Source organism: Malaclemys terrapin, chromosome 5 (assembly GCF_027887155.1).
Source record: "Malaclemys terrapin pileata isolate rMalTer1 chromosome 5, rMalTer1.hap1, whole genome shotgun sequence".
Lineage (NCBI taxonomy): Eukaryota > Metazoa > Chordata > Testudines > Emydidae > Malaclemys > Malaclemys terrapin.
Window position 1 is genome coordinate 105,859,665 of NC_071509.1, and position 18,915 is coordinate 105,878,579.

The 18,915-nt window shown below is 42.0% G+C and overlaps 1 protein-coding gene across 1 annotated transcript in view; it reads left to right on the plus strand.

Moving 5' to 3' along the window:
* FAT4 (FAT atypical cadherin 4) overlaps positions 1 to 18,915 on the plus strand; it is a 237,847-nt gene that overhangs the window by 179,194 nt on the left and 39,738 nt on the right. Inside the window, exon 9 of the mRNA XM_054030110.1 lies at positions 715 to 5,064. Coding sequence (XP_053886085.1) covers positions 715 to 5,064 — 4,350 coding nt within the window. The remainder of the gene's footprint in view (positions 1 to 714; positions 5,065 to 18,915) is intronic.

Here is an 18,915-nt window from a genome sequence, read left to right on the forward strand (position 1 = left end):
TAGCAAAAACAGTGAATGGATGTCCAGCATAGTGGACATTCGGCATCAAATCTTCAAAAGCATGCATACACAACTTAGGCAGACAAGTACCCAAATACATGTGTGTGTGTGTTGGATTTGCATGTGCAGACAGGTATGTGCAAGTGCAAACCCAAACTGTCCACGTATGCTGGAGAACTGGCACACTTAAATACTATGTGTACACATTATGAAGGTTGGTCATACGATACATGCAAAACACAGAATAATTTAAAATATTAAATACCATGCAATGTATTACAATTATAGTTTTCATATAATCTTACTTAGTGAATACTGTCAAAATGGGATGCTAAAGTTTTGGAAAGTCATAGGCCCATTTGCTTATAGGCACTGACATCTGTACATACACATACTGCATTTATTTATTTTTGTGAACACACTTACCTGATTTTCAGGCACAAATGTGGATGTATGCACATGCATGCATTTTGTGTGCGTGTGTGTGTGTGTGCGCGCATGCAAGTAGACCTGAGTGGTTGAAAATTTGGCTTAATATCTCATATTCTCTTTTATCCTTATGAAAAAGGATTAATTGTCAGAATAGCATCAGGTTACCATGAAAAATAACAGGACTGGTGTGCATAATTCCCAATACTTCACATTGAAAAATTACTTTGCAATGTCCTATTTTTGTTACACAAAATTAATTATCCACTTTATTCTTCTTGGCAGGTTCGTTTGTGTTTGCTGTGACAGTCACTGATGCTGATTCTGGGCCCAATGCTGAGCTTCATTATTCCCTCATGGGAAAGAACTCTGAAAAATTCCACATTGACCCAACAAGGGGGGCAATTATGGCTGCTGACCCACTGACAGGGGCTTCTGAAGTGACTTTTTCTGTTCACGTAAAAGATGGTGGCCTGTATCCAAAAACAGACTCTACAACAGTAACTGTGAGATTTGCGAACAAAGCAGACTTCCCTCAAGTTCGAGCTGAGCGACAGACATTCATATTTCCTGAAAATCAAGCAATTGGTACCCTTGTCACCACTGTTTCTGGATCTTCATCCAGGGGGGGTTCCTTGTCATACTACATTGCTAGCGGTAACCTTGGCAATACCTTCCAAATTGACCAACTAACAGGACAGTTCTCCATCAGCCAACCTTTGGATTTTGAAGAAATACAGAAATATGTGGTTTGGATTGAGGCCAGAGATACGGGCTTTCCTCCTTTCTCCTCTTATGAGAAATTAGAAATAACAGTGGTAGATGTCAACGATAATGCACCAGAGTTTGAGCGAGATCCATTTATTGCTGAAATAATGGAGAACCTTTCACCACGTAAAATTCTGACTCTCACTGCTGTGGACAAGGACAGTGGCCCAAATGGACAGCTGAACTATGAAATAATTGATGGCAATAAAGAAAATAGTTTCAGTATTAGTCGAGCCACGGGTGAAATTAGAAGTGTCAGACCTTTGGACAGGGAAAACTTGGCTCGCTACATGCTAACCATCAAAGTTTCAGACAGAGGTACCCCTCTTCAGAGCACCACAGTAAAAGTTATTGTTAATATTTTAGATGAAAATGATAATGCTCCCAGGTTTTCTCAGATATTCAGTGCTCCAGTGCCTGAAAATGCACCTCTGGGTTACACAGTTACACGAGTCACAACTTCAGATGAAGACATTGGTGTGAATGCTATCAGCAGGTACTCCATAAGGGATACAAGTCTTCCATTTAACATAAATCCCAGTACCGGGGACATTACAATCAGTCGACACCTGAACAGGGAAGATACAGACCGCTATAGAATCAGAGTTTCTGCACATGATTCTGGGTGGACTGTAAGCACAGATGTGACTATATTTGTGACAGACGTCAATGATAATGCCCCACGATTCACAAAAACATCCTATTACTTAGATTGTCCTGAGCTTACTGAGGTTGGATTAAAAGTAACTCAGGTTTCAGCAATAGATCCCGATGAAGGATCTAATGGCCAAGTTTTCTACTTCATAAAATCCCAGTCTGAGTTCTTCCGAATTAATGCTACCACAGGGGAGATTTTAAATAAGCAATATTTAAGGTATCAAAATTCCAGTGGTTCCAGCAACATCAATATCAACAGGCACAGCTTCATAGTTACTTCTTCAGACCGAGGCAGTCCTTCTTTGCTCAGTGAGACAACAGTCACAATCAACATAGTGGATAGCAATGACAATGTACCACAGTTTCTTGCTAGTAAATATTTTACCCCGGTGACTAAAAATGTAGCAGTTGGTACTAAATTAATTAAAGTTACTGCAGTTGATGAGAAGGATTTTGGACTGAATTCTGAAGTTGAATACTTCATTTCTAATGAAAAGAACACTGACAAATTTAAGCTGGACAGCACTACAGGCTGGATTTCTGTAGCATCTTCACTCATGACTGATTTGAACCAAAACTTTCTGCTTACGGTAAAAGCAAAGGATAAAGGCAATCCTCCCCTCTCATCTGAGGTTACTGTTCAAATAGTTATCACAGAGGAAAACTATCATACACCTGAGTTCTCTCAAAGCCATATAAGTGTTACTGTCCCTGAGAGTCATGTTGTTGGAGCAGTTGTCAGAACTGTTTCAGCAAGGGATAGGGATGCTGCTATGAATGGACTAATCACATATAATATTTCTTCAGGAAATGAGGCTGGTATCTTTGCTATTAATACATCTACAGGGGCATTAACTCTAGCCAAACCCCTTGATTATGAGTTATGCCAAAATCATGAGATGATTGTTAGTGCTACAGATGGAGGATGGGTAGCTAGAACAGGTTACTGCAGTGTCATGGTTAATGTTATTGATGTGAATGATAATTCTCCAATATTCAGCACAGAAGACTACTTCCCTAATGTATTAGAAAATGCCCCAAGTGGGACAACTGTTATCCGTCTAAATGCAACTGATGCCGATTCTGGACCTAATGCCATGATTGCATATGCAGTTCAGTCCTCAGATAGTGATCTCTTTGTCATTGATCCCAACACAGGAATTATCACCACCCAAGGGTTCTTAGACTATGAAACAAAACAAAGTTATCATCTAACTGTGAAAGCTTTTAATGTTCCAGATGAAGAGCGATGCAGTTTTGCTAGTGTCAACATCCAATTAGAAGGAACAAATGAGTATGTACCACGTTTTGTGTCCAAGCTTTACTATTTTGAGGTCTCTGAAGCAGCTTCTAAAGGCATGGTTGTGGGAGAAGTCTTTGCAAGTGACCGCGATATGGGAACCGATGGAGAAGTCCACTATCTTATCTTTGGCAGTAGCAGAAAGAAAGGTTTCCAGATTAATGAGAAGAGTGGACAGATTTATGTTTCAGGTCCTCTTGACAGAGAAAAGGAAGAACGTATCTCTTTGAAAGTTCTTGCAAAAAATTTTGGGAGCATTCGTGGTGCAGATGTAGATGAAGTAATTGTAAATATCACTGTCTTAGATGCTAATGATCCTCCAGTTTTTAGCCTACAGGTTTACAATATACAAATCAGTGAAGGTGTTCCTCCAGGGACCCATGTCACATTTGTAAGTGCCTTTGATTCAGATTCCGTCCCAAGTTGGAGCAGGTTCTCCTATTTTATTGGTTCTGGGAATGACAATGGTGCCTTTTCTGTCAATCCACAAACAGGACAGGTTACCGTCACTGCAGAATTGGACAGAGAAACTTTACCTGTCTACAACCTGACTGTGTTAGCAATTGATTCAGGAACACCTTCAGCAACAGGAAGTGCCTCTTTATTGGTAACATTGGAAGATATCAACGATAATGGACCTACCTTGTCCACCAGCCAGGGAGAAGTAATGGAAAATAATCGTGCCGGAACTCTTGTGATGACACTTCAGTCGTCAGATCCTGATCTCCCTCCAAATCAAGGCCCCTTTACCTACTACTTGCTTAGCACTGGCCCTGCAACCAGTTATTTTAGTCTTAACACTGCAGGAATTTTGACCACAACTAGGGAAATTGACAGAGAGCAAATAGGCGACTTCTACTTGTCAGTGATTACCAGAGACTCTGGCATTCCTCAGATGTCTTCCACAGGAACTGTACAAATAAAGGTAATAGACCAAAATGACAATCCATCGCAACCTAGAACAGTAGAGATCTTTGTTCATTATTATGGCAACCTATTCCCAGGTGGAATTTTAGGCAGTGTGAAACCCCAGGATCCAGATGTTTTAGACAGCTTCCACTGTTCCCTCACTTCAGGAGTTACAAGCCTCTTTAATATTCCAGGGGGAACTTGTGACCTGAATTCCCAGGCAAGGTCCACAGATGGAACATTTGACCTGACAATTCTTAGCAATGATGGGTTACACAATGCCGTTACTAGCAGTGTTCGAGTTTTCTTTGCAGGGTTCAGTAATGCCACAATTGACAGCAGCATCCTTCTTCGCCTTAGCGTGCAAACTGTGAGAGATTTTTTGACCAATCACTACCTTCACTTCCTGCGTATTGCCAGTTCACAGTTACCCGGATTAGGAACTGCTGTGCAGCTCTATGGGGTTTATGAAGAGAGTAACAGAACCTTCCTGATGGCAGCTGTGAAACGGAACAACAATCAGTATGTGAATCCCAGTGGCGTGGCTACCTTCTTTGAGAGCATCAAAGAAATCCTTTTCCGTCAGAGTGGAGTACGGATAGAGTCTGTGGATCATGATTCATGTGTTCAAAGTCCATGTCAAAATGGAGGAAGCTGCTTGAGAAGGCTGGCTGTGAAACCTGTTTTAAAGAGCCACGAGAGTATCCCAGTAATCATCATGGCAAATGAACCTCTGCAGCCCTTCGTGTGCAGGTGCATGCCAGGGTACGATGGTAATTTGTGTGAAACTGACATTGACGAATGTCTCCCATCCCCTTGCCACAATGATGGGACTTGCCACAACTTAGTGGGAGGATTCTCATGCAATTGTCCAGATGGTTTTACCGGAATGGCCTGTGAGAGAGACATCAATGAGTGCCTGTCCAGCCCTTGTAAAAATGGTGCTGTCTGCCAGAACTTCCCAGGAAGCTTCAACTGTGTTTGTAAAACTGGATATACAGGTATGATCTTTTTCTCCTTCTGGAATTAGTATGAAACAGAGAGAGGGTAAAAATGTCTTTTGAGTACCAGTTAGCAGCTGCTCCAGCTATGATTATCAGTCTTAGTATGAGTATTCAAAATAAGCAGAGGAATAATCAAAATAAGAAGCTGACAATAAATAAAACTGAGCAAAGAAAATAAGATGCTGACAGAAACATTGTCCTTATTGTTCTGTCCTCAGGCAAATATCACCCTGCAGATCCATGTTAGAAAAAAGGGATTTCACAAAAGCTGTCCCATTTTTTAAATATGCTACATCCAGTTCCAATATTTAAAATATTATTTTCCTATTATTATTATTTATATTACAGGACCACATGTACTAAATTCTGGACAAACATGTAGGGAAATGGGGCCTGGCACACTCCCCTATCAAGGTGCATCTGGCAGCCATCTCTGCCTTTCATCCACCCATCTAGGGGCAGACGGTGTTCTCCCATGACATGACAGTCAGGTTCCACAGAGGTCTCAAGAGACTTTTTCCTCAAGTTCAGTTCGCAATCCCTCAGTGGTATCTCAACTTGGTTCTGTCCAGGCTCACGGGCCCGCCCTTTGAGCCTTTGGCCTCGTGCTCCCTGTCTCACCTATCATGGAAGATAGCTTTCCTGGTGGTGATGACGTCGGCGAGGCGAGTTTCCAAGCTGCATGCCCAGACCCACAGTTTACAATTAATCCCTGCTTAGAAGTAGGAAAAACTCACTGTCTTTCAAATGCAATCAATATACTTGGAGTAACCCTAGGAAAACAACAGAGGAATTCAAAATATTCTTTTTCTGACAGAGGAATGGGAGTCCAACTCATTTGATAGCATGACATTTAATACTCCTGGGGGAATTCTACACCAAAAAATTTACAATTCTGTGCACAATATTTTAAAATTCTGCATATTTGTCAAAATAATGCAATATAATAATGCTGATTTCAATTATTTAGGTAATTTATTTAAACTACAATACAATGGATGGATAATGGGAGTGGGGAGCATTGGAGAAAATCCCCAAACTCCGTTGCCTAATAGTAATGTAGCTAGGTTTGACCCTTTATTTCCAGTTATAAATCAATAAATATATGCAGCTATATGCTCAGTGTTACATCATAGGCAACTGAAGAGCCACGGAGGGCTGAGGAATCAAACTCACAATTTATATTGGCTACTGACCATCTCCAGAAAGGTCAGTGAAGAACAGTTCATGGAGTATATTTTGATAAGAAATTTTTCAGGCCAAAAGTGTAGACCAGTTCTAATCACAAAGCACCATAAGCATTTATAAGGCCATACTGTCCTGTAAACCACTCTGGCCATGTAAAGGAGCCTTAAAACTTTTACACCTGTTTTATACTCCTGGGGGAATTCACAAAGACAATGGGAACAATTCACTAAGGAGGCAGGCTGCTACATTCTGCTCTGCCGGAGGGGGCAGGCTGCACCACACCTACCTCCTCAGACACACCCTGAAGCCCTGCTCCGCCACATGCTGCAATAGTGAACGAGAGGGACAGTGTGTGTGTGTGTGTGTGTGTCTCATGCACAACTGCCCACATTTCACACACCCCTGGTGGTGATTTACACCTCTAGTGGCTGCTCCAGGCACCCAAACTGACCTGCCTGTTCTGCTGGGGAGGGGCACATGACTGTTCTTGCAACTTCCCTTTACTCCCCCACCAGAAGTCATTTTTCTGCAGGGAAGCAAAGGAATCAGCGGGGGACATGAATTCTGCGTACACACAGTGATGCAGAATTCCCCCAGGAGTAATTTAAGGACTATATAAGTAAAAATACTTATGGCTACTTTCTCCAGACATAATAAAAGGAAAACTAAGAAAACATAAATGAAAAGATTTACTTCAGGGTTTCAATAGGTCTTTTTCAGAGAATATTATTATGAATTAATGTGATTGGGGGCCCTATAATATCAACAATAGATTTGAAAATTCACTATAAGAGCCTGCAAAGTTGAAACTGGTTTTTCTGTATGCTGTCCCATATTACCTAACCTGCCCTTTACTGAAATATAATCATCATTGCTTGTTATATATTCATTTTGTGGCCCAAAATCTTCAGTCAGAATCAGGGCCCCTTTGTACTAGGCACTGTACAAACAACCCTACCTTGTAGAGTTTACAGTCTGAGACATGATAAGGGATGACAAAACAGAGAGAGAAGGTGGTACAGAGTTACTAAATGCAAGATTACAAGTTAGCTTAGTGATACCACGTGTGTGGGTGGTTTGGTTTGGTCTGGTTTTGGTAGGGGGTTCTGATTACTGCCCATTCCTTTCCCCAGACAGATTGCCTTCATTATTCAACTGAAATTAAACATTCAGGTAAATTGGTGGTTCTTATGTTAGGGGGTTGCTCAGCTCTTTGAAATGATTTCGCTATTACCGGGCTCCTGCTCCTCTCCTGCTACTGACAGAGAGTCTCTTCCTACTCTGCCTTCTGGGGTTTCTGTGCCCAATATGGCTGGTGGACATGAAGGGTAGCTGCTGGGGCTGTGTGCCTATTGCAACTTAGTCCGATACATGTAGGTTGCAGGAATGGATCCTAGCCCTGAGCCTTACTTCCTGTCACTCTACTGCTCATCCCCTCTGAGGTGGTGCTGGGGCTTCTGTGCCCTAAATAGCTGAAGAGAGAGTGGGAAGACATTTGTTAAGTTGGGGTCAGCATGGTATTAAAATTTGCTTTCATTTGCTCTACCAGGCTAATACAAAGACTCATTTGTAAATAATAAAGTGAGCTTAGTTTGTTTTTTAAAAAAGTCAGTTATGTACAAAAGAAAAGAAAAACAGCTCTGACAGCTAACACATGTTCAACACAAGAAGTTTCTTGATACAAAAGACATTGACGTGATCCTTTGAGTGAACCCCATCAGGAAACTGCAGAGCCTCAGGTCACTACCAAGTATTGTTAATTGACTAGAGGTTCTAATTAAGTTAACGATCCAGGATTTTATTTCACATTGAATTAGTATATCAGATTATTTTGCCAGAAATCATGGCAAAATAATTCTAGGCACCCATCCTCTATAACGCTTTAAGTCATTAACAGCAGTGGTTAAATGGGAACATGCTTGCTGGTACCCATCAGCAGAACACTTTGTTTGGCTTTAGCAGAATACTGTAACATCAGCCTATAGCTTGTAGTTGAAGATAATGAAAAATGCAGGCAATTTTTGTGGGACTAATGTCATATCTTAATGTTCAACCCTTATCAAATGTAAGATAAACATGACATTTGTTCTGGATTGTGACACATACTTGAAAATGTAAGAACATTTTAATGACTTATATTTGATGGGTTTTGAGATTTTTCCTATGGTTTGAGCTGGGTTTTCTACTCCTGGTGGCGTGCTTGCAGAATTCATGTCCCCCACAGATTTCTTTGCTTCCCTGCAGAAAAATGACTTTCTGACAGGGAAGCAAAGGGAAGCTGGAAGAGCAATCACGTGCCCCTCCCCCGCAGTGCAGGTTCATTGTTTCAGGCACCTCGAAGACCCATCAAAAAGATAAATCACTGCGGGGGGCGGGGGGCTGGGTATGCCCCAATTGTTGCGAAGTCAGACCCCCCCAGGACAGGGTCATACCCGGACCTTCCCATACCCAGACCCCTCTGCTGAGCCTCACCCCCTTCAGCCAGAATCCCCCCACTTAGTCTCCCGTACCTCTCCCCACCAAGGTCCCCGCACCCAGCCCCCCACCTCTGGCCCTGGCTCTGCACCCACTTCCTGCCCCCATCACTCCTCAGCCATGTGGGAATGGGTCACTGTATGGGGAGCTGTTTCCCTGTCCACCCGACCCCTGTCCATCCGGACCCCCACCCATAGCCAGACCCCCCAGCCAAGCCTCACCCTCCCACACACCCAACCCCTCCCACCAAGCCCCTGGACCCAAACTCCCTCCCTGCCACGCCCCCTCCCGCATCTGGATCCTTGCCTAGCCCCTACCCACTGCACCTGGGTCCCTGCCCCTGCACCCAGACCACTCAGCTGCCGAGCCCCACCTCTCTGCATCTGGACCTCCACCTCTGCACCCAGAGCCCCACCCCGACAAGCTCCCCCCCATTGCACCTGCATCACCCCAATGTGCCTGCCTCACCTGGACCACCATCCCACTGAGCCCCAACCAGCTGCAACCAGACCCCCACCCCACCAAGCCCCACTCCCCCAATACCTGGAACCCCCGCTGAGCTTGCCGGAACCCCCCCACTGAACTCCAGCCCCCTCTGCTGAGCCCCAGCCACCTTCACCTGTACTCCACTTCAGAGTCCCTCCACCTGCACCTGGAGCCCTGCAGTGAGCCCCAGTGCATCCAGATCCCCCTGCAGCTAGACCTCCCACAGAGAGGCCTGCACCCAAATTGCCCCTCCCAGAACACTCTCACCCCACACCTTGATGCCCCCACACTAACCCTCCACACCTGGATCCTGCTGAGCTGAGCCTGTCTGCCCATACCTGGTGTGCCAAGCATGGAGGGGAAGGCTTCTTGCTTTTTCTGGGGCAGGCCCAGCCCTTGCCATGTGTCAGTGCTGGGTGCAGCCTCACTACCGAATCCATGTCCCCAGAGGGGACTGCAGGATGATCTCCCACCTCCATGCAGCAAGTTTTCAGATTTGGGAATTCTAAACTTCATAGATTAACTGACCTTTCAGGAAACATACCATTCTAATTCAAAGATATGAGAAAAAAGTCAACTGATAATTCCTTTCTGTAGACAAGCAGTTAGAATTAAATATTACTTAAGTCCCTGAAGACTAAATAGCTCAGACAGAAAAATAAAGATACTAAAGTTTTTAATCAATAAAGCAAAATAACTTTAAAGTTGAAGATCAGTGGAGCAAATTGGATAATTTGCTCACAATTTAAATTTCGCCCTTTTTTTTCTGCCTGAAAACTGTTCACAAACATGTCCTGAGTTCTGTAAATGAATTATTCACAAAAAATTGACACACAGTTTATGCCATCAAGTTTCAGCATATGGATTGTTTGTGAACTGTTGTCCTCGACTTTTCACTATTTGTTATTTATGTAGTGAGACTGGATCACCTAAGTCACATGGTATAATATGCATGTATGTGATTATTTTATTGCCAACATACCAATATAGAAATGGGGGAAAGGGTTGTAGTATTAATCCTGTTTTCCTTAAACATTCTTTTCCAAAAAAATAAATAAATAAAAAATATTTGACTAAAGACAGCTATACTGATTTAACAAAGAAAGCACAAAGTTGTATCTTCATGAATATACTCTCTGTGTGCCTAACTGAAAGAGAAAAAGCCAAGATAATTTTGTCTAGCCCCCTACCCATTAGGAGATGAGTAATTCCATTTCAAATGCTAGGTAGCAAGAACTAGTGCACCATATGTATAGTTTTAATGACTGCTCTCAACATAAAAATACTAACAGGACCCTCTGTTGCTTTTTACAGATTCAGACTAACACGGCTACCCCTCTGATACTTAACATAAAAATACTGTACCTCATAATTGAATTTTCATTCACCATCAAGAGACACCATCTCTGTACTTCTTGTGTGTGGATATTAGTGCTTTCTAACACTGGCCTTCTGTTCCCTGTAAATTAGAGTACATGAGTTGTAGATCTTTGTAATAGCACACTTCAAGTCCGAGAGGGTAGACTTACTTTTATTTGATTGATTATGTTTTATCAGCTGCATGTCACTTCATCACACTGTGGAGGCAATTTAGCTCATTCCCTGGAATAGCATTATAAAGACAGATTACCTCAGACCAACATCATTAAGGTTTAACCAGTCTGTTATAATTATGTCTATTAATGATGATCAGGTTTTGTTTTGAAAAGAATCACTTTCTAAAAGGAATATACTTTGTGGCTTTCCATAGTTTGCCTGTCCTGCCCATGAACCCTACATTTCCTATTTTCCAGGCCTTATTAGGATAAAGGAATGTAGATTTGTTAAATTGTTTCAAATTCAAAATTAAATTAACAAAAGAATCAGTTTAAAAGGTGGGCATATTGAGGCATGCAATGTAAACATCCCAAAGTTTAACCCAGCAGCTTTCAGTTGGTACACATAGTTATATTTTCATTAACAAATGGTTTGGTTCTTAGTGATTTGAAATATGATCTATAGTTTCATTTGTCTGCAACCTTTCATCCTGACTATAGCAGCTTAACTTGATCTTGTCAATATTAATTAATGCTGTCCCTAATTAATCAGTTTCTCTGGGAGTTTTTGTCAGTGGAATAAAGATCGTTTTTTCTTCTTCCCATGCAGGGCAGACCCACAACATTTTGGCACCAGAGGCGGGGAGCTCAAATGACGCTCCAAAGCCCCCTCGCTTGGTCCAAAATTTTGAAAGGTCTCTATTCTGCCTTCTTCCTGTTCTACTCCTCTCATGGTACTGCTCTGCTACTTACCCCAATAAAGGAGAACTAACAACTTAAAATGCCTTGTTCAACAATTTTAAGTAACACTTAACTTTCAAATGCCTGAACAGCAAATGTAACTTTTCTTGTCTGCGTAGTAAACACTGGCATTTTTATCTGTTTGAATAATCAAAGCGGTGCTTTCCGTGCCTTCTTGGTTGTGAAGATTTGAACTGCTTCCTGCTGAAAGTCCACAGTCTGGGCCAGCTCATGCTCTATTGAGATGGTTGCAAGACCGACCAGCTTCTCCTGTGTCATTGTGGAGCGTAGATGTGTTTTTATTAACTTCAGCTTGGAGAAGCTGCGTTATCCACTGGCAACTGTTACAGGAAGTGTTAGAAGTATGCGCAGAGCAACAAAAGCATTTGGAATGAGGGTGGTCATCTTATTTGTGCACATATATTCCAGAACAGCCTTTGGAGCTGATCCTGCTGAAATGTATCTTGAAAGCGCCTTCAATTCATCACCTAAATCACTTGTATCAATATAACACATGTCATCACATGTCAACACTGTCTCTAGTGCCCTGCATTGCTGGTGTAGGTCTTCTTCAGTTATAGTGAGGAGTTTTGGAATATCCTACAACATCCCAAATATACTGCTGCATGAAACGTTCTTTAACTGACTGTATTGCACAATCTAGCACCTGGTTAAAGAATTCAACTTTGAATTGTTTTTTGGGGTCTCTTATGGGATTATCCCATGCCTCGAAATCAAAATGTCGTCTTCTTCGGTGACTCTTGTATTCTTGAACGGATGGGAAAATAGCTTCAGTGTGAAGTTCCTCTGCCATCTTCTGTGCACTCTTCAGAACATTTTGAAATCCCTCCTCTGACCAGTAAGGTTGTAGGTATGACTTTGCTTTGCCCAGTTGTTCCATTGCTCCAGATATATCAAGTGAATACCTTGGAGTCGCTTGCTTACAACCTTTATTTCAAACAGTATGTCTTGCCACAACACCAAGCCACACAGAAATTTGAACTTATGTATGTTTCTGGTGATTCCATTTCCCTCTGCCATTGTTTTCCCACAAACAGTTCCTGTCATACTATCCTCCATAATGGCAACTATAGCATCATATATCTTCCCAATTTGGTGTTTGATAGGTTTTATCGCCTCTACTCGACTTTCCCATCATTTAGCACTCAGTGGTTTCAGTGTCAGAGAGGATGTTCACAGATGTTGCTTCAAAATTTGCCATCGATGAGTTGATGGAGAATAAAATACATAGATGCTTTGAATTACATTAGAAAATTCAGCAACCACACTAGAAGCTGATGCTACATCACTGACCTCCAAGTTCAATGAATGAGAACTGCATGGGACAAAAAAAAGCTCGAAGGTTTAGCTCTCGGATCTGTGTCTGCACTCCTCTGTTCTTTCCTCTCATGTTGGCACCATTATCATAGCCCTGACCTCTCATGTCAGCTATCGCAATTCCCATATCTTCCAGCTTTTTAAGAAGCACATTTGTCATACCAGCTTCTCTAGTATCATCAATGTCAATAAATTCTAGAAAATGCTCTCTGGCAGTCACCATTGCAGGGACATTTTCACTAGGTTCTGTTGTTATTACAAAACGCCCCATTAAAGTCATTTGTTCCGTATGGCTGATGTCCGGTGTCCAGAATAACAGAGTAATATCTTGCTGACTTCAGATCTGCCACAGTCCTCTGTTTGACTTTTGTTGCCAGTAGCTGTATGATCTCATTTTGAATTGTTTTTCCAAAGTAGTGGTGTGTGTACATTTCTTGGGTGGTTTCAGAGTAGCAGCCGTGTTAGTCTGTATCCGCAAAAAGAAGAACAGGAGTACTTGTGGCACCTTAGAGTCTAACAAATTTATTAGAGCATAAGCTTTCGTGGACTACAGCCCACTTCTTCGGATGCATATACTTCTTGGGTGGTGACTCTTCTTAGATGCTGCTGGAGTACAGCATCTAACTCAGCCATCAGCTTCACAATTTTAAGGAAGTTTCCATTGTTTGGCACATATGGCTAATCTGAATTGCCACGCAGTGCTAGGTTTTGGGTAGCAAGCATTCTCGCAATGGCAATGAGCCTTTTCAGAACATTTTGCCTGTAAAGAGACTCTGATGCAATCTTCTCTTGACGCTGATCATCTATGGTGGCCTTTAACCTTAGTCTCATCTCAAGCTCTTCCACCTATAGAATGCTCTCTGGTGATTTGCTGCCTTCTCATGGCATGCCAAACGTCTAGCCAGATTTTTCCAGTCCTTTGTTCCTGTAGAACCCAAAGTGGCTGGAACATTAGACTGGAAGAGTGTGCAACAAAAACAGTATGCAGCAATTTGGGCTTTTGAGTACATAAGCCATGGCCTCTCCACTTTGTCACCAGTAATGTGTTGGATGGAAACTTCCATTTTCATTGTCTTTAGGGAACATTAAGTTTTTCACTTGCTGTGGCCCATGCAGTACAAGTCCCTCGGGCTACTGCTCATCTAGACTTAAGGAACCAAACTCAGCAGCAACTGTTCCTTGCGCCTCCACCATACTCTTCTCTGATCTACACTTTTCTTCAGGAATGTGCATGGTTACATCCATTTGAGATGGAGATATGGATGCTGCAGTAGCTGCCAGGTCACCTGCACTCTGACTAACTAGAAGATCGGGCATCTATTCACCACTCACATCCTCACTGGGGCCGGAAGGCTCATCGTGAACATTTGTATCTATGTATCTCAGGAGAGCTCCTTCCTGCTTAGATAGAAAAGGTTCCTTTGCTTTCTTTCTTTTTCTGAATGCTGCCCCGGAGGGATGTTTTCTTCTTTCACTCATGACTGCTGTTCTGTGCCAGCTATAGTGGCTCTCAACACTCAATTGAAGGAGACAAATAAGCAGGCTGGTAGAAGAACCTGAGTGCGGGAAGATATCAGCGTCTTAAGGGTCTAACTGGCTCCTACAACTTCAGTTGACTGCCTATTCTCCTCAAGTGGGTTCACGGAAGCAGTAGGAAACAGGAAGCTCCCTGAGAAGCTGATGTTATCAGTCCAGGCTCCTGGGGTTGCTAGAGAGGTACATAAGAGGCTCGTCCTCCTCTCTCTCCCTGCAGCTCCTGCTGTTTTCTATTATTCCCTCTGACCTTTTCTCCTGTCTGCTTGTTATGTCTCTTGTGCCCTCCTTCCTCCAGCACAGCACTCCACCATCTCTGTGCATTTAGAGCAGAGAATACATGAGAAAAGACTGTCTAGGAAGGAGTACGGCAGAAAGGGATCTAGGGGTTATAGTGGACCACAAGCTAAATATGAGTCAACAGTGTGATGCTGTTGCAAAAAAAGCAAACATGATTCTGGGATGCATTAACAGGTGTGTTGTGAGCAAGACACGAGAAGTCATTCTTCCGCTCTACTCTGCTCTGGTTAGGCCTCAGCTGGAGTATTGTGTCCAGTTCTGGGCGCCGCATTTTAAAAAAGATGTGGAGAAATTGGAAAGGGTCCAAAGAAGAGCAGCAAGAATGATTAAAGGTCTTGAGAACAGGACCTATGAAGGAAGGCTGAAAGAACTGGGTTTGTTTAGTTTGGAAAAGAGAAGACTGAGAGAGGACATGATAGCAGTTTTCAGGTATCTAAAAGGGTGTCATAAGGAGGAGGGAGAGAACTTGTTCACCTTAGCCTCTAAGGATAGAACCAGAAACAATGGGTTTAAACTGCAGCAAGGGAGGTCTAGGTTGGACATTAGGAAAAAGTTCCTAACTGTCAGGGTGGTTAAATACTGGAACAAATTGCCTAGGGAGGTTGTGGAATCTCCGTCTCTGGAGATATTTAAGAGTAGGTTAGATAAATGTCTATCAGGGATGGTCTAGACAGTATTTGATCCTGCCATGCGGGCAGGGGACTGGACTCGATGACCTCTCGAGGTCCCTTCCAGTCCTATAATCTATGAATCTATGTGCACCAGCAGCAGACACAATTTTCTACACTCTGGATCCTAGTGGCGCCCCCCCCCCCCCCCACACACACACACAGTCTGGCACCTGAGGCGACCACTTCAGTTCGCCTCATGGTAAGGCCAGCCCTGTTCCCATGCCCAAATCAGGAAGGAATCCACCATCCTGACAAACTGCATCCTCCACTGAACAGAGGTATTACAGAGGCATTACTGAAGGTGGAAGTTGGAGAGTGAGCTGTCCCCTGAGCTGCAATGTCCACGCTCTTTTCACTGTGCTACTTTGATCCCTGCTAGTGTTAGTCTACCTGAAAGGTTCATATTCATTGATGGTAAGCAGAGATATGTGCCTCCCTGCAGCCCAGACTTAGACGCCTACCTCTGTGGGTAGAGGTAAGGGGTCTAGTACCCCCGCCACGCCTCCATCAGTGTCTCACATTGGCTAGCTGCTTAGGCACCTCCCCGCCTAGCATGCTCTGGGGGGCGGTTGTGGCTCTCATTCTAAGACACCTGAGTCCCTTCGTGGAGCACACCATAGTTGTCTAACTATCTTTATGGATCCAGGCCTAAGTGCTCATCCTGACAAACCTCCTCTGATTCATCAGCAGGCAGATGTCAGGAAGTCAGTGATATGCAGGGACTCAGTTGCTGAGCTTAATTGTCTGAGGGACTGGGTGCTAGGTGTGAGAGGGCATGGATAAGTGGGGAGGTATAAAAGTTAGTAGCAAGAACTTGGGAGCAGAACTCTAGAGTGGGGCTGGACAGCACAGTTCTGTGCTAAACCTGTGGATCCCACTGCCTACACTAGTTTCTCAGCTCCAATATCCAGCCCAGCTCTCTTATTCCTACCACAAATCACTGTCCATTTTCCCTTTATTTTTATGATGATTTTATTTAATTTAAAAATTGTTATAAAAATGAACATTATAAAAATGAGCTCAAGATATCTCTCTGTTGGTTGCTTAGGATGACATGGAGTCTGGGCTCTGGAAAGGAAGAAGTTGAGGCTGAGAAGGGGAACATAGATGGGGTGTTTAAAGACAACTGTTTAGTGCCTTTTTAGGTGTATTTTGGAAGAAGGTGCATTCCAGCAATTTTAACTGAAAGCTAACAAAGGGGTTTTTTGTGTGGGAATATCTACTACCCTGACATACTGCATCAGCCACTGGATGCAGCTCTATGCTGCACGAATATTAAGACGTGGCATACTTGAGCCACCCTGGATTAAAAATCATTGACTGATTCTTCCCTTTCCTCACATTTAATAAACCTGAAGCACTCAAACATATGGAAACAAAATTACTTTCTATATCTCATCAAAATAAAGATGAGTATTTGGCTATCAGATGCACAGTAATCCAAATCTGTGAAAATGAAATCTTAAAGATGAATTTCCCATAGTACTGAAAAGTTAATAATCATTTGGCGATATGTTTAACTCCAAGTCATACTTTACCTAAGCAAATCAATGTGTTCACTCATCAAAACATTACTATTTGACACACATGTTATTAATCTTAGAGCAGTGAAACTTTGTGAAAAACGCCCTGAGGAGTGTGTTTAGAAAACCCCAAACTTGCCAAACTTGTGAGTTTAATTAAAGTCATAGGAAGCATCTCTAAATAAAACAATGGAAGTAAACACTTAAGGCCAGATTGAGAATCCGTTACTCACATTGGTGAGCAGTGTTTCACCCAAGTAATCCCATTGGAGTGAATGGGATTACTCAGGTAATTAACTGCTCAGCAATGTGAGGAAGGAGTTACTGATGTCTGTGTTCATTCTCTGATCATGGGAAACAATTCTATTTTAGTCTCTGCAGATAAAACAACTGAATCTCTGAATACAAATCCATTTTATCCCAAACGGAACAGGAAAACAACAGTAAATTTGCAAACTTTTCCCACCAAATCCAGATTTATATGTAAGAATTTACATGTAGCAGACACCTCACTGCAGATGTAATTCATATACAGTTAAACCATTATATTAAAAATCAAACTAGCATACCGATAATTTACATTAATCAGATGTTAAAAGATGTAATAAACTATCACAGCTGTAGGCCTACCTCAGTAAGCAGATGGGAGAGGTAAACATGCTATGTTTTCTAAGAATAGTTTTGTTACTAAAACTGGAAAGCTAGTGTTTGTGTGCTAAGATTTCTGCCATAGAAATAGGTAACCTTCAAACACCTTCCAAGAGCCATCTTTTTTATTTTATTTTTTTAAAACCTATCTGCTAGAGAAATGTCCTCTCCCAGCTACCAAATTTCTCCCCAGAATTACAGAATTGTCTGACTGTCAGGATGGAAAAATACTGAGTTCTGGAGAAGGGATACGTTTAAGGTTTAATATCTCATGAACCATCACAAATAGAAACATTCCAGAGAGCAGAGAATCTATACTTTCTGTTGAGAAAAGAACATTTTATTCTGGGTTGGTGTATTTTGTTTCAGAACATTAACATTGTGATACCTTGACTTATGGAAAAGCTATTTTAAATCATTTTGGAGGTTTCTAAAATGTATTATTTTTTCTTTCTCACTGAGTCTCTGTAGTTGGATTCATAGGGCTATGGCAGTTTGGCTTTACAGATAGAGAGCTACTGACCTGGTACCGATAAAGGGCTCGGTTCCACTCCTATTGAACTAAATAGCAAAATCTGTTGATTTTATAGATATATATGTAGGCATGTCTCTTATTTCTGTTTTGTTTTTTTACTTCCTATCTCTTACTCTGTTTTTAATCTATGATGAGAGTTTGTCTCTCACTGCCTGGTTACCAGATTTTCTTAAAGGCCTTCTTATCAAAAGAATTTTTGAAATTGCTTATGTGGAGAATCCTTAAGGTTAAATTGAAATAGCCGGCCTGTGTTCTACTTTTGTTCCCTGATTCTGATTTATAGGGTTCTTGTCTTCTAGAATAATGTGTGTAGCACTGATTTGAAGAGGATAAGTGATCTGTGCTGGTTCAAAGACAACTTTGTTAAATCAGCACAGGTACTTCAGACATGAAGAAACATATTCCTCTCAAGACTTCAGTGAGCAGCAGAGATAGACTTGGATTTGCTCTTTATTCTTAACAAATGTTAGTTTAAAGAGCACCCCAATTTAGCGTAATTAGAGTGTACTTCTTCTCCTGTGTCAAAACAGCTGGTAGGAATGTAAACTAACTTTTACTGGTATCAGCAATTGTTCAAACCATTTTTAAATGTGAAGAAAACATTATTAAAAACTGTAAACATCCAAGCTATTTAGCTGACTTAGTGGATGATGAGGAAGAAGAAAAAGATGAACATTGAGTGTGCTTTAGTTAGATCATGAAGACTAGCATTATTAGCTTTGAATTTTGACAACTACTGAGAAATGTCAATGGGTCAAGTTTATTATTTCTACCCCACATATTATCTCCTACTTGAACACAATCAAAGTTCAGTATTTCTAGGATATTATTTTTTTGATTTAAAGAAAACAGCTATATCTAAGATCAGAAAGATT